The 13,766-nt window shown below is 41.2% G+C and overlaps 1 protein-coding gene across 2 annotated transcripts in view; it reads right to left on the reverse strand.

Moving 5' to 3' along the window:
- Positions 1-13,766, reverse strand: part of PRKCI (protein kinase C iota) — a 58,383-nt gene that overhangs the window by 26,100 nt on the left and 18,517 nt on the right. Inside the window, exons 2-4 of one of the 2 annotated variants that reach the window (XM_072142833.1) lie at positions 4,830-4,951; positions 354-443; positions 110-151 (exon numbers count right to left, since the gene is read on the reverse strand). In XM_072142833.1, the coding sequence (XP_071998934.1) occupies positions 110-151; positions 354-443; positions 4,830-4,951 (254 nt within the window). Of the gene's footprint in view, positions 1-100; positions 152-353; positions 444-4,829; positions 4,952-13,766 lie in introns of both variants that reach the window. The other variant, XM_072142832.1, reaches the window with a different exon arrangement.

The following is a 13,766-nucleotide window of genomic DNA, read 5'->3' on the forward strand; positions in this document are numbered from 1 at the left end:
CGATAAATTCCATTAGGGCAAGAACAAGGCGGTGAAGGCTTGTGTGTCCAATATTTATCATTACTTTGAACACGCATAAAATCACATAAAATCAACTTACTGTCCTCACCGGTGCAGGGCATTCCAGGTCTATCGGGTACACAAGGAAAAACTGGAAATAAACATAAGACATGTCAGTAGAAGTACTTGTACATTACATCCTTTCCAAGTCAGGAGCTTGTTTTCTATTCTATACCATCAGTTCATTTGAGCCACAATGTAATGTGCGTTATGAATAACTATCAATAATCCAACCACGGAAGTCCAGTTCTCTGTATTGATTCATGCGACGCCACTTGTTGTATTTTTCTCACCGTGAATTAGCAGCTCAGAATCTTTATTTAGTTCATACAACCGGAAAGCTTCTTCTAGCTCAAGCTGTGAGGATACGGTGCATGGATCGCCTGATATTAACAAAAAGGCAAAATTACATTAAGAACGAAATATGAAACCACTGAAAATTATTTCTGTGAAGAAAAAAAAAAAAAAAAGGAAAAAACCCTGGAAATTACATTTAACCCCTTAGTGACCAAGGGTCACTGCTGGGATTTTTGAAAATGTTGGGTTGTCATAAGAACCAGGATTACCAATAAAACTTAGTTGCAGACACCTGTGATAACTGTTATAGCTGTTTAGTGTAGCCTAAGGCTAAAGTACAGTAAATTACCAACACCCAGAGGTCCGTTTGTAACAAGAGGTTGTCTGTAAGTCAGGTGTTCTAAAGTAGGGGACCGCCTGTATTCATATAGATCTTCTCAGAGATCTCTCTATACAGGCAGTCCCCTACTTAAGGACACCCGACTTACAGACAACCCATAGTTACAGACGGACCCCTCTGCCCACTGTGACCTCTGGTGAAGCTCTCTGGATGTTTTATTATAGTCCCAGACTGCAATGATCAGCTGTAAGATGTCTGTAATGAAGCTTTATTGATAATTCTTGGTCCAATTACACCAAAAATTTTGAAACTCCAATTGTCACTGGGGCAAAAGAAAATTTTTTTTCTAGAACTTCCATTATAAAATATACAGTTTCGACTTACATACAAATTCAACTTAAGAACAAACCTCCAGACCCTATCTTGTATGTAACCCGGGGACTGCCTGTACATTACTTTATTACACTACATTATTTTTTCCTTTTTTTAAAGCACATAATTAATACAGTTGAATTAAAAAAACATTTATAAGACACAAAATAAATTACATATTTTATATTAACATTACCCGGACAACCTTTAGAACACATCTAAAGGTAAAGATCATAAAAAACTAAAGCTCTCCTAGCAAAACACTGATTGATTGGAAATGCATGTACGATTGGGCTGAGCCCCGCCCTCAGACGTTTGCATTACGTTTCTAAACACAATACAAATGTCTCATGTGACCGCACCCTAAACTTTGAATTCAGATAAAATATTTTTAAGAAAAAAAAAAAAAAAGGATTATCAGTACTGTGATACATCTCAAGATATCACATCGCACTTAAAATTCTGCTATCGGTGCAACCCTAGTAATGTCAATCCATTAGCATTTTCTAGGTTCAGAGATAGAGGGTGCATGTACTTTTGCAGCTCCTCTGCCTTTAACTGATAGGCTGGACAGGGGCGCACATCAAATGGTCACATCACCTACACCGTGACACCTATAAATCTATTTAAGAGGAGAATCTTCCCTTTAATATTTCTAGCTCAAACCGAACTGTTGTGTTTAAAAGTCACATTTTTATTGCAAATTCAACAGTGGATGTCACCGCTTCGGTTTCACCTAGGAACACAATCCTGATATTATATAAAAAGGGAAGGAGCTCCCACTTAAAGTGGAATACTGTCATGACGCGTGTATACAGGCAGTCCCCGGGTTACGTACAAGATAGGGACTGTAGGTTTGTTCTTAAGTTGAATATGCATGTAAGTCGGAACTGTATACTTTATAATTGTAACCCCAACCAAATTTTTTTTGGTCTCTGTGACAATTGGATTTTAAAAATGTTGTATTGTTATACGAACCAGGATTAACACTAAAGCTTCATTACATACATATTTAATAACTGTTATAGCTGTTTATTGTAGCCTGGGATTAAAGTACAGTAAATTACCAACTTCCAGAGGTCCGTTTGTAACTAGGGGTCGTCTGTAAGTCGGGTGTTCTTAAGTAGGGGACCGCCTGTACATGGTAGCTGCACAGGGCAGGTGCAAATAGGTATAATGTATATAGCCGTATGGCAGTCGTGATGGAATGAAAAGAAGACACTTCATTAACACTAGCATTTGATTGGTGAAAAACCCTTATTTTTTTCTGATGCTCCATTTTCTTAATAATTTGGGCACATCTTGATAAAAATCATTTGTTTCCAAACTGAAATATACAGAAGCTATGGACTATAATAGTAGTACCATTTGTCTGGAGAAAGTTAGAGTTAATCTCCACTCCATGCTCCAGTCATAAATGTATTTGGTTTTTTTTACATTTTTTGTATAGATGACTTGTACATGCCTTCAACCATCCCAAAAATTAAGACAATCAACATTAAAATGGCTATATTTTTTATTTACTTGTAATGGAAAAAAGTGTAGCTTTCCTGGAGCTCCACAAAAGAGCAAATCTCTGCTTTGGGGTATAAAGTGTCTGGTAATTGATTGACATGTGATAATTTGTGTGCAGTTTTCCCTCACCGTGATAAGTCCTGTTAACAAAGTTAGCAGGTAACGTTAACCCTGCTAATGTGACGCTGCATCGAACACCATGCTAAGAATCGCACATAAGTAAAACACAACCCCCATGTTTCATCTTCTGTTAGCACGATGTTTAGCTGGTGTCATAGGTAGAGCTTGATGTGGTGTTAAAGGGTGGGGGAAAATCTTACACTTCTGCTTCTAGACCCCTGATAGCAGGTACAGAGGCCGGAGGCAGATTGTGCGATGCAGGTGAACAGTGAAAATGAACATGACACATTCTGTTTGTTTTATTTCTTATTACATCCACATTACAATTAGGAAAGCAAAAGAAAAAAAAAAGCAGAGTGACTATTCCAGTTTTTCCATCAGGAAAATAAGAGATGGATGAAACTACAGTCACACGATCACAATTCCATGACTGTTCTGGGACGGAAGAGAAGGGACTACTACCAGCGGAGTACAGATTAGATGGGGGGTTAGTCTTGATGGATTCGGCGCGTTCCTGCCCCGTGCCTACGCACCAAAGGCCTGCTCTAAAGGCCACTCACCACTTAATGTTCAAAGGTTTTTACTAAAAACTACACCAGGTGGGACTGAGGCCCAGCATATGATAAAACCAAACCTGTAGGGGGAGATTTAGGTTGAATTTGTATGTACGTCAGAAAAGGCATATATAGGAATTGTAACTCCAGCCAAATCATTATTTTTGGACTCTATGATGATTGTATTTAAAGAAAATAAATGGATTTGTTGTCAATGGAGACACCAGTGTGGATCTGCTCTAAAGCTTGTGAATGTGAGCTAAGCTCTCCAATTACATCAGGACTGGTCCCCCATCTAATCTATATGAGGCGTTTATTTCAAGATATTGATTAGAAAAAAAAAACCAAAAACTAATTTGAAAAAGCCACTTCATAACAATCATATTCCTTTAAGGCTACACACACACAACCTTTTTTTCCTGGCCGTGTGCTAACCGTACCAAATGTTATTTTTTAAATGCCCCCCTGTTTTCAAATGGAAAATAAAGTCAATCATTTGATAAACCGTATTTCAGACTGAAGTGTAATTTGGCCGCCCTGCAGAATATAAAACATGTGCTATATTATACCGGATTTGCAGCACATCTTTCAAAATTTCAGCGTACCCAAGCCAAATTCTCAGACACGTACAAATTACAATAGCATTCACGGCCTCTATTCTAAGGCAGCTAAATCAGAAAGTGTGTGATGACAAAGTATATTCAACAAACATGATGGAACTGCTCAAAGCTATTAATATATAATCGGTTACAACCAGAGACAGATGAGAAGATGGAGAAAGCTGCTCCATGGCTCTTGTCATGCAGTGAAGACAAACTGCTGTGCAATACATGTGAATGTAGCAGGGAGCATTGCATTCTACACATGTCCTCAGCTCATGTATATGCACACCATAAATTGTCAGGGCACGGTACACAGCTGCAGGGAGTTATAGGCCCACAAATTATGATTTGTATAAATCACATCGGGGCCATAGGCAAAGACCAAGCAACAACTGGCTTGCTGCTACTAGATAAAGCAACATCCATTAACTGTGCAGAAGAAATGGATGGAATAAAAAATACAGGAAGATTCCGACATCCTCATTATTATACGATACAACCCAGAGACGGGGAAGATACTCAGGGCATGCCCTGGTCCACGATGACAAACAGCATACTCTGGAACGATCTACAAATATCATACATGAATAACGCTAAAAATATAAGTAGGGTGTAGTAAAAATTATACAATCACAAAGAAATAGAAAAGAACAAGGAGATGTTGCTTCTTCCTGTGCTTCTATATTACTTGCATCATTTGCAAAATATTATAGTATAGAATATTTGTGTATGTTATGTAGAATTTTATTGAGGGTGATAAAATCCCACAATGGACATGCATCCCATATTCACAAGATAGAGTATGAACATATGGGGCCCTTGGAGACCACAAGAATGAAGAACATGCTTAACCCCATTTCCCCGGAGATCAGACACTTGGGATAGGCGTCATTGGGGGAGGGAGGGAAAGGTGTATTATGGGGGTCTATGTACCACAAGGGTCAAGTTATGGATGTGTGCAACTATTACCTTCTTCATCAATCCACTTCATTGTGAAGAGCTGCTCGTTGTCAAAGGCGCACATATCCTTTACCTCACTACAAAGCCCATCAAAGGTGATGCTGGGGTCAAAATGGGTGATCATGATGTCTCTGTGAACATAAATAAAAGCATTATATTAGTAAACAGTCAGAAAAAGAAAATCTATAAGTAAACCTACTAGATCAAAAAAAAGGGCATGTTGTATATTTCCATGTAATTCACACCTTCTGTAAAAGGAAATCATTAGATATGGGACCCCCTAAACCCCTAGCATGCCCTGATGCAGCTGGGGTTTAGGGTCCCAAACCTTTTTATGTAACCTGTGTCAGTGACAGCGTTCTGGAGATTCAAGATGGTAAATGTAGTGGAGGTGATGGGCGTCCCCTTTGGTCCCCCCAGCTAATGTAGCCGATGTCACTACACCTAGTGTCACTGCACATGCGCCTGGTGCTCAGAGCATGCACAGAGGAGCAATGGGAACTGACCTCAGTTACAATATGTGCTGTGCGGTCACGCTAGGGGTCACAGGACCCATCACCTTTACCATCTTGAATGCCGCCACGGACACAGTTAAGATAAGAAGGTATGGTCTAAATCCCTGCTGCATGAAAGCATGTGGGCGATTTAGAGGCCCCAAACCCAAATGACAGGTTTCTTTTAAAGCCTTATTTACGTGAAAATGAACAAAAATGACACTATGTACTTTATCTATACTTTTTATTGAATCCATTCACAAGGCAGAAACATATACTTATGTACACAAACATATACATGTAGGGGGAATCATACATGACAGATGTGTGATGCCATGCCCCTCCCTGTCCCTTAGGCCTCTTGACACATCTGTTGGCCGGCCACACAACCGGGCAAAACTACGCCAAGCCCGATCTTGTGTAGTTTTGCGTAAAAAATGCTTTTAGAAAGTGTGCAGATAGGGTGCAGGAGTGCCCCATGCCAGCCCAGTCCCCTCTACCCCCACATGAAAACTGGCGGAGAAGCCCTGGTAACTCTCCCCCCCATAGTCTGTGCTCAGATGTAGCTTGTATGTCCAATCCTGGAGGCAAACAAGTCAGACAACTTGTTAGTATAAGCATTTGAATCTGATATTATCATGAAAGTAAAAATATAAAACCAAATAACATAAAACAAAAATCTTCATGTTCTTGCGTGTAAAGAACCAGGGAAGCGTACGTGTTCCTCCAACAATGTCTCTCTTATTTACCCTCATTAAATACATCTGGATATTCGGATGAAAAGCTGCGTGGAGCACTCTAGAGGCTGCCAAGATACTAGGCACAATAAAATTGTAATAGATAGGCTTATAATATGCACAGGTCTTACTATGACTATCTGCTACGCTGTAGGAGTTTTGTTAATCCCCAGACACCCAGCAGTAAATGAAAAATTATGTTGGGGGTTGCGGATGGGGGAAGGGAATCCAGGATAACACATCTCTAACAGAATATACAGAAGCTTCATTATATATTTCTAAATGCAGTAAAAATAGGTTGTAATGTGATGTATATGATGAGCAAAATTTCTGCTCAGGTTACGAGAACTTCATTACTACTATTTTCTTTACACACACACACACACAATCCACTATTCTTGGAAAACTTAAGACTGCGCAGCACAATGTAATTTTTACTTCAATATAGACAACACTGTTTTTAGGTCTTATGTGAGTAGGGTATTGGTTTAGCTAAGTGAGAGGCTCAGGACAAGGACCGGGAAGTGAGAAGACTCAAAAACATATTATTTGCATATTTCCCATAACCCCCTGTGGAGCACCAATGGCTGTAAGTTTCCCCATGCTTGCAGGGGCGGACTTAAAGGGAACTTGTCACCAGAGAACTCATTTTCACTAAAGACGGGTTGTAGAAGCCCATTACACCTTTCTTCCTTTACTAAGCATTCGCATTACAATATAATTGTGTGTTATAACTTACCTTGCACAGTCTCCCCAAGGTTGCTTTCACACGTTGCATTTGCATTGCAATTAGTGAGGCCACATTCACATTGCTGTTGCCCGAAGTACCGTAACACGGCGGGCAACGGCAGCGCGCGGGGAGAGGAGGAGGAGATGAGCGCAGCACATCCCCGCCCCTCTCCATATGAACATATGGCGCACGGCGCCGTACCAAGGAGAAAGATAGGACTCCCGTTGGGTGCCGTGCGCCCATTGCCGTCTGTGGGGGACGTATATCGGCCGTATATACGTTGGCCGTATGTGGTAACCCCCAAGTCACCAGGATGTGCTTTTATTACATATTTTACACCCACTACACATAATCTAAACCTTTACAGCTTATGACAAATTAGAGATTGTAATTCCTGACCAGTAAGTGACCCATGGGAGATGAAAATGCATCCTTATCAACAATCTCATGACTCTCCCAAGCAGGTAATTACATCCACAGCATTCAGGAGTGTAAAAATATTTCTCCTCCAGTCAGCCATTATATTACCACTTCTTACAAGCCACTGCCATAAATAACCTCTTCTTGTGCCATTTACTAAACTCTCCTATTTTAGTAATTCCTTATACCGGTCTTGTTTTTAGATGTCTATGTGTAAACAATGTTTCAGAATGGTTTTCACAGAAAATAAAAGCATGTACTAGTATATTTCAAGAGTGTTTGCATATTTGGAAAAAAAAAAAGGTTTTGGTTGCTACAATGTTGTTAAAGGGGTTGACTGGGAGTGATAAAAAGCTGGGACCGCAGGCACACAAGACCCCAAACATGGAAGATGGCCACTAGCTTACATGACTTACATGAATGAGCATCATGTCACTAATTTTATGACACCCATGATGGACCCCCACCAATCTGAAATAAAAATCACCAAGAATAGGTCATCCATTTCGAAAACGAAGAATACCCCTTTAGCTCACATGGAATTCACTGGCATTTAGGACAAAATTGAAGTATGAGAGTGCAGTGGGGTGAATATTCTGTACTTCCCCAAAGATGGTGTTTTCTTTTAGTGTCAGTCACTCTATGCACTAAAGCAGCTGAATGTGACAAGGATTACAGTACCTTTCCAGGTTGTTACACTGTGTAGGATGCTGTATAGTGTGCAATCTAAATGCAATAGCTATAGACAAAAAGTCAGACCCACACTGACCCAATATCGATAGAGTAGGAAAGTAATGGGGAACCTTTCAGAGACCTAATGCCCAAACTACAACCAAAATCTTCTCTTTTTTTTATCACAAAGGGTGGGTTACCACGCTCAGTTTTTCAGATGCAGTTCTCAAAGCCAAAAGCAGGTGTGGGTGAGAACACATCATTGAGGGAAACTACGCCTCCTTTTTTCACTCCACTCCTGGTTTGGAAATCGAGAACTTATTACTCCCTGCTTTGCCACATATTTCAGTTGTATCGGCATCCTGAAGGCACCAATATCATTGAAAAAAATGAGGGGAAATTCAGATTATTACAGCTCCAGGGTTCTTCTGATCAGGAAGGATGTGCAGGTCTCCAATGATAATCCATCCCTGTCCACACAGTCTTGCTTCTCCCACAGTCCCAGGAATAGCACTGAAAGAAGCAAATCCTGGGCCAGCCAGGCCTGGACAAGTGCCCTGCATCACTCCACCTATCTATACCAAATGCTCTGCTGGGGCCTGGGTGCCCATAGAGATGGCTCAGAGTGCCACTTCTGGCACCCGTGCCATAGGTTCACCACCACCAGAATAAGACATGACTAGCCAATTAGTTGACAATCCCTTTAATCTTATTAGAATTATGAAAGGTATATCCCACAGCTTTGTAGATGTCTGCATTTTGTACACCTTCCAGAAAAGACCATAAGCAAAAAGGCAGAGGAGACTAATTACCATCTATGTTATACAGCTACAAATACCCATATCAGTCAGAGACTCAAGCTGCAAGCCTTTCTGTAATTTTGCTGAAGGGGTTAATGTGCGTCCTCTTCTGGGTAAGGTGAACATGATAACACAACCATATGGCAATGTACATCCAATTACAGCAGCTCCCCGGGATACCAGGCCCGGTGCAGCACCAGCACAGCGTGCTATGACAAGTCTGTTTATTCTTTCCCACCAGTTTCCTTCGTGCTGTTCTTTTCCCCCCTTTCTTTACGAGTATCTGCCGTTCCAGGCAAAATAATTAGACATCATTTTGCATTTTAAAATAAATTAGAGCAGCCTCCGACGATCTCTCTTGGCAGCGGTATCTCAGCCATCCGCATCAGCGCCAAAGATTCCTGCACTAGTGACACACAGCTGTATAGTTACGTATATGTATACAGCACCGATACACAATTTAACAACACGGTTTACACATAGCACATTTGATGTCAGCAACGCACTTCGCCATCTGCTGACCAGACAGAAAAACCTTGCCATTAAAACAGCAGAGATGTCACAATAACAAAATGCTACAAAAATGGACATTTGGAAGTAAATCTGCATAAAAAACAACCATTTAATACATCAAAAGCCAAAGTTTCCTGATGCAAAATGCAAATCACCTCTCCTCAGCTGTTGTGGTTCAAAACGCAATAAATACGCAAACAAAACGCATTGTGTGAACACGCCCCAAGATAAATCAAGCAAGACCAAAATCTTACAAACAAAAAAATCCTTTAAACTAGATCCACATCTCCAGACTTGTGATAAATGTCCCCCACTCAGCCCCCAATGTTTTGCATTTATACAATCCAAAACAGTGGGTGCTACTTGCCGATCGCCTGTGTTTTAACCCCTTCGTGTCTATGCCATTTTAGACCTTTAGGACCAGGCCTGATTTTTTAAATTTGCCCTGTGTCATTATAGGAGGTTATAACTTCGCAACACTTTAACATATCCAGGGGATTTTGAGATTGTTTTACCGTCACACATTGTACTTCAAAGTAATAGAAAAATTTTGATGATATCTTTTGTGTTTAGTTATGAAAAAAATTGAAATTTGGCAAAAATTTCTGAAAATTATTCATTTTCAAAGTTCAAAATTTTCTGCTTTTCAGGCAGATAGTCGTAGCACCCAAGTAACTTTATAACTAACATTTCCCGAATGTCTGCTTTATATCGGCATAGGGTTTTATGCATCCTCTCTCTTTTCTAGGTTGTTAGGAGGTTCAGAATTTTGGGTGCAATTTTTCTCATTTTTATGAAAATCGCCAAAACCCTTATTTAGAGGCACCTGCTCAGGTCTCAGTGATTTTGAGAGGCCTAAACAGCAGTAAAACCCCATGTATCACGCCATTTTAGAAACTACACCCCTCAATGTGTAAAAAAATCAACTTTAAGAAGTGTGTTAACCCTTTAGATGCTTCACATGGGTTAAAACAATATGGAGGTGTAATTTACAAGCTGTAATTTTTTTAGACAATATATTAATTTTGGCCAAAAATTAAACCATTACGAAGTATTTAATGACAAAAAACTCCACAAAGTTTGATACCCAATTTCTCCCGAGTATGAGGATGCCCCATATGTGGTGGTGACTGCTGTATGGGCACACGGCCGGGCATAGAAGGGAAGCTGCGCCATTCAGAACAGATCTGCAATGTCACATTTTACAGGCTATAAAATGTTTATTTTTTTTTTGTAATTTGGACATATGGGAGATTATTTTTTTTGTGGATGAGATCCACTTTTCAGGTACATCATTTACGGGGGGGCTCAATAGCCAATAATCAGATATTATTAACTCTTTCTTGGTGGTGGTTGAAAAAATCATTAATTCTTGTTTATGGTTTTTAGCATTTTTTTCGCCGGACGTTCACCATACCTTAAAAATAATTTGTTATCTTTATTCTACGGGTCATCACGATTACGGCGATACCCCATTTATATGGCTTTTTTATGGTTAACTTGTTTTGCAGAATATAGAACTCATTTTGTGAGAAATTTGCTTGTTTTTGTATCGCCATGTAACAATGGGCAGAACATTTATATTTTTTTGTTTACAGAGCTGGTTTATAGCTTATTTTTTGCGGGACAAGCTGTACTTATTCTTGGTATCATGTTGGGGTAAATTTTACTTTTTGATTACTTTTTATGCGCTTTTTATGAGGTCAGATGTGTGTTCAGTGACGATTTTATTTTATTGTACGAGTTGTAACGGACGTTGTGATGCCCAATATGTTGTGTTTTTTTGGTGATTTTCACTTTTTTATGTTTTATTGTATTATTGCATGGGATGGGACTTCAAGGGACTTTTATTCTTTTTTAATAATTTTTTTTAATTGCACTTTTTTTTTTTAACTTTTTTTTACTGTTTTATTTTGTCCCAGGGTGGGACATGAACAAGTGATCATTTGATCACTTGTTCATTGTAATATACTGCAATACTAATGTATTGCAGCATATTACATAGTCAGCCTATGCATTCTGCATAGGCTGACATCAGCACTGTTAGGGTCGGGGTATAAGCACGATCCTAACAGGCTTCTAGTGAAGGCAACCCTGGGGTCCTTATCGGACTTATCGTCGCTGCGATTCACCATAGACGCTGCGGTCACAATGACCGCAGCGTCTATAGGGTTAAACAGCCAGGATCTGAGCCCGGGTGATCGCCTTGACGTGATACTACGTCAAGGTGCGGGAACAACCCACATCCTATGACGTAGTATCACGTCAGGGTGCGCAAAGGGGTTAATGCAAATGCAATGAGTGATTGCATCCAAATAGACACTGGGGTGGCACATGACAGAGCCGATTACAAGTAATTGGGCTCCACTGGTCACAAGTCCATAATGAAACATATGTAACACCACCTTGATGCTTTCCTACTACGACATCAGGAAATAAAATCCTCAGCATTACTAATCAGAAAGACAAACACGTAATTACAATTTCACAACACCCTGAGCTCATCCGCTAACCTATTACATGACTCGCCCCGGTTTGATCTGAACAGGATCACACTTTCAGGTGTACAAAACAATAAGACCAGTCTGGGAAGGGCTCCAATATTTAATGCAGCTAAACAACAGGATTAGCCATTCAGAGCATTTGCTTAGGTAACCCTGACAATGACATCGCCCAGAGAAGACTAGCACTGCATTTCCAAATGTCAGTAACTTGTAGGAAGGCACTTTACTGGTAGTTTTACCAATGGACACGTTATAAACCTTTATATAGAAATGAGATGCTGCCATCTCCACGTTATCTGCATGCCATGAAACAGTAGCTAAAACTATTTCCACAAGAGGCATACACCGTTTTCATACTGGAAAATGCCATTGTCCCATTGAAATTGTAGGTCGCACAGCTTTCCAATGTCATACAAGTTCCTATCCTGACTCATCAACGAGCCAAAGTTCACAAGAACTCGACTTCCACAACCCGTCATGTGCTGGTAATAACAGTGATGCGGTATTCAGTAACATCAACCGTGTGAAGCAGTCACTGAAAGGAAAAGTTATAAAACACAGTGTCATTTATACTGGGATAGAAGCGTGACATCCCAAATGCTGCTATGAGGTTGAGGGTCATGTTGTGTGCCAAACAAACAAACAATATACCGTATATACTGGACCCGAGTATAAGCCAAGGCCCCTGATTTTTCCACAAGTAACAGGGAAAATCTATTGACTAGCAATAAGGCGGCGCACGCTATTATGTCAGCAGTGGCGACACCGCCGCATTATAGTGTGGCTCTGGTGGGCAAAGTGCATGGACGAGTCTCTGGCCGCTCTGTTACATGTGAAGAGAAGAAGGAAGTGGAGCTTCAAGGAGCATCGGGGAGCACCGGAAGGCAAGCAAGTCTTTTTTTCAGACACTTGAGCAGAGGTCGCACTAACATTTTTCCAGAAGGGTAAAAATACTCCTCTCACCATTTTTGAGGAGTATTTTTACCCGAGGAGGAGTATGAAAATTTCGGTAAAACACAGCATGCACAACACTACACTCCACTCACACAGCACGCACACCACTACACACAGCACGCACACCACTACACACAGCACGCACACCACTACACACAGCACGCACACCACTACACACAGCACGCACACCACTACACTACACTTACACAGCACGCACACCACTACACTCCACTCGCACAGCACGCACACCACTACACTCCACTCACACAGCACGCACAACACTACACTACACTCCACTCACACAGCACACACAACACTACACTACACTCCACTCACACAGCACACACAACACTACACTCCACTCACACAGCACGCACACCACTACAGTACACTCCACTCACACAGCACGCACACCACTACACTCCACTCCACTCACACAGCACACACACCACTACACTACACTCCACTCACACAGCACGCACACCACTACACTACACTCCACTCACACAGCACGCACACAACACTACACTACACTCACACAGCACGCACACCACTACACTACACTCCACTCACACAGCACACACACCACTACACTACACTCCACTCACACAGCACGCACACCACTACACTACACTCCACTCACACAGCACACACACCACTACACTACACTCCACTCACACAGCACACACACCACTACACTCCACTCACACAGCACACACACCACTACACTACACTCCACTCACACAGCACGCACAACACTACACACTCCACTCACACAGCACGCACAACACTACACTACTCTCCACTCACACAGCACGCACAACACTACACTACTCTCCACTCACACAGCACGCACAACACTACACTACTCTCCACTCACACAGCACGCACACCACTACACTACACTCCACTCACACAGCACGCACAACACTACACTACACTCCACTCACACAGCACGCACAACACTACAGTACACTCCACTCACACAGCACACACACCACTACACTACACTCCACTCACACAGCACACACACCACTACACTACACTCCACTCACACAGCACACACACCACTACACTACACTCCACTCACACAGCACACACACCACTACACTACACTCCACT

This window comes from Engystomops pustulosus, chromosome 3, assembly GCF_040894005.1.
Source record: "Engystomops pustulosus chromosome 3, aEngPut4.maternal, whole genome shotgun sequence".
In the NCBI taxonomy this organism is placed as follows: domain Eukaryota; kingdom Metazoa; phylum Chordata; class Amphibia; order Anura; family Leptodactylidae; genus Engystomops; species Engystomops pustulosus.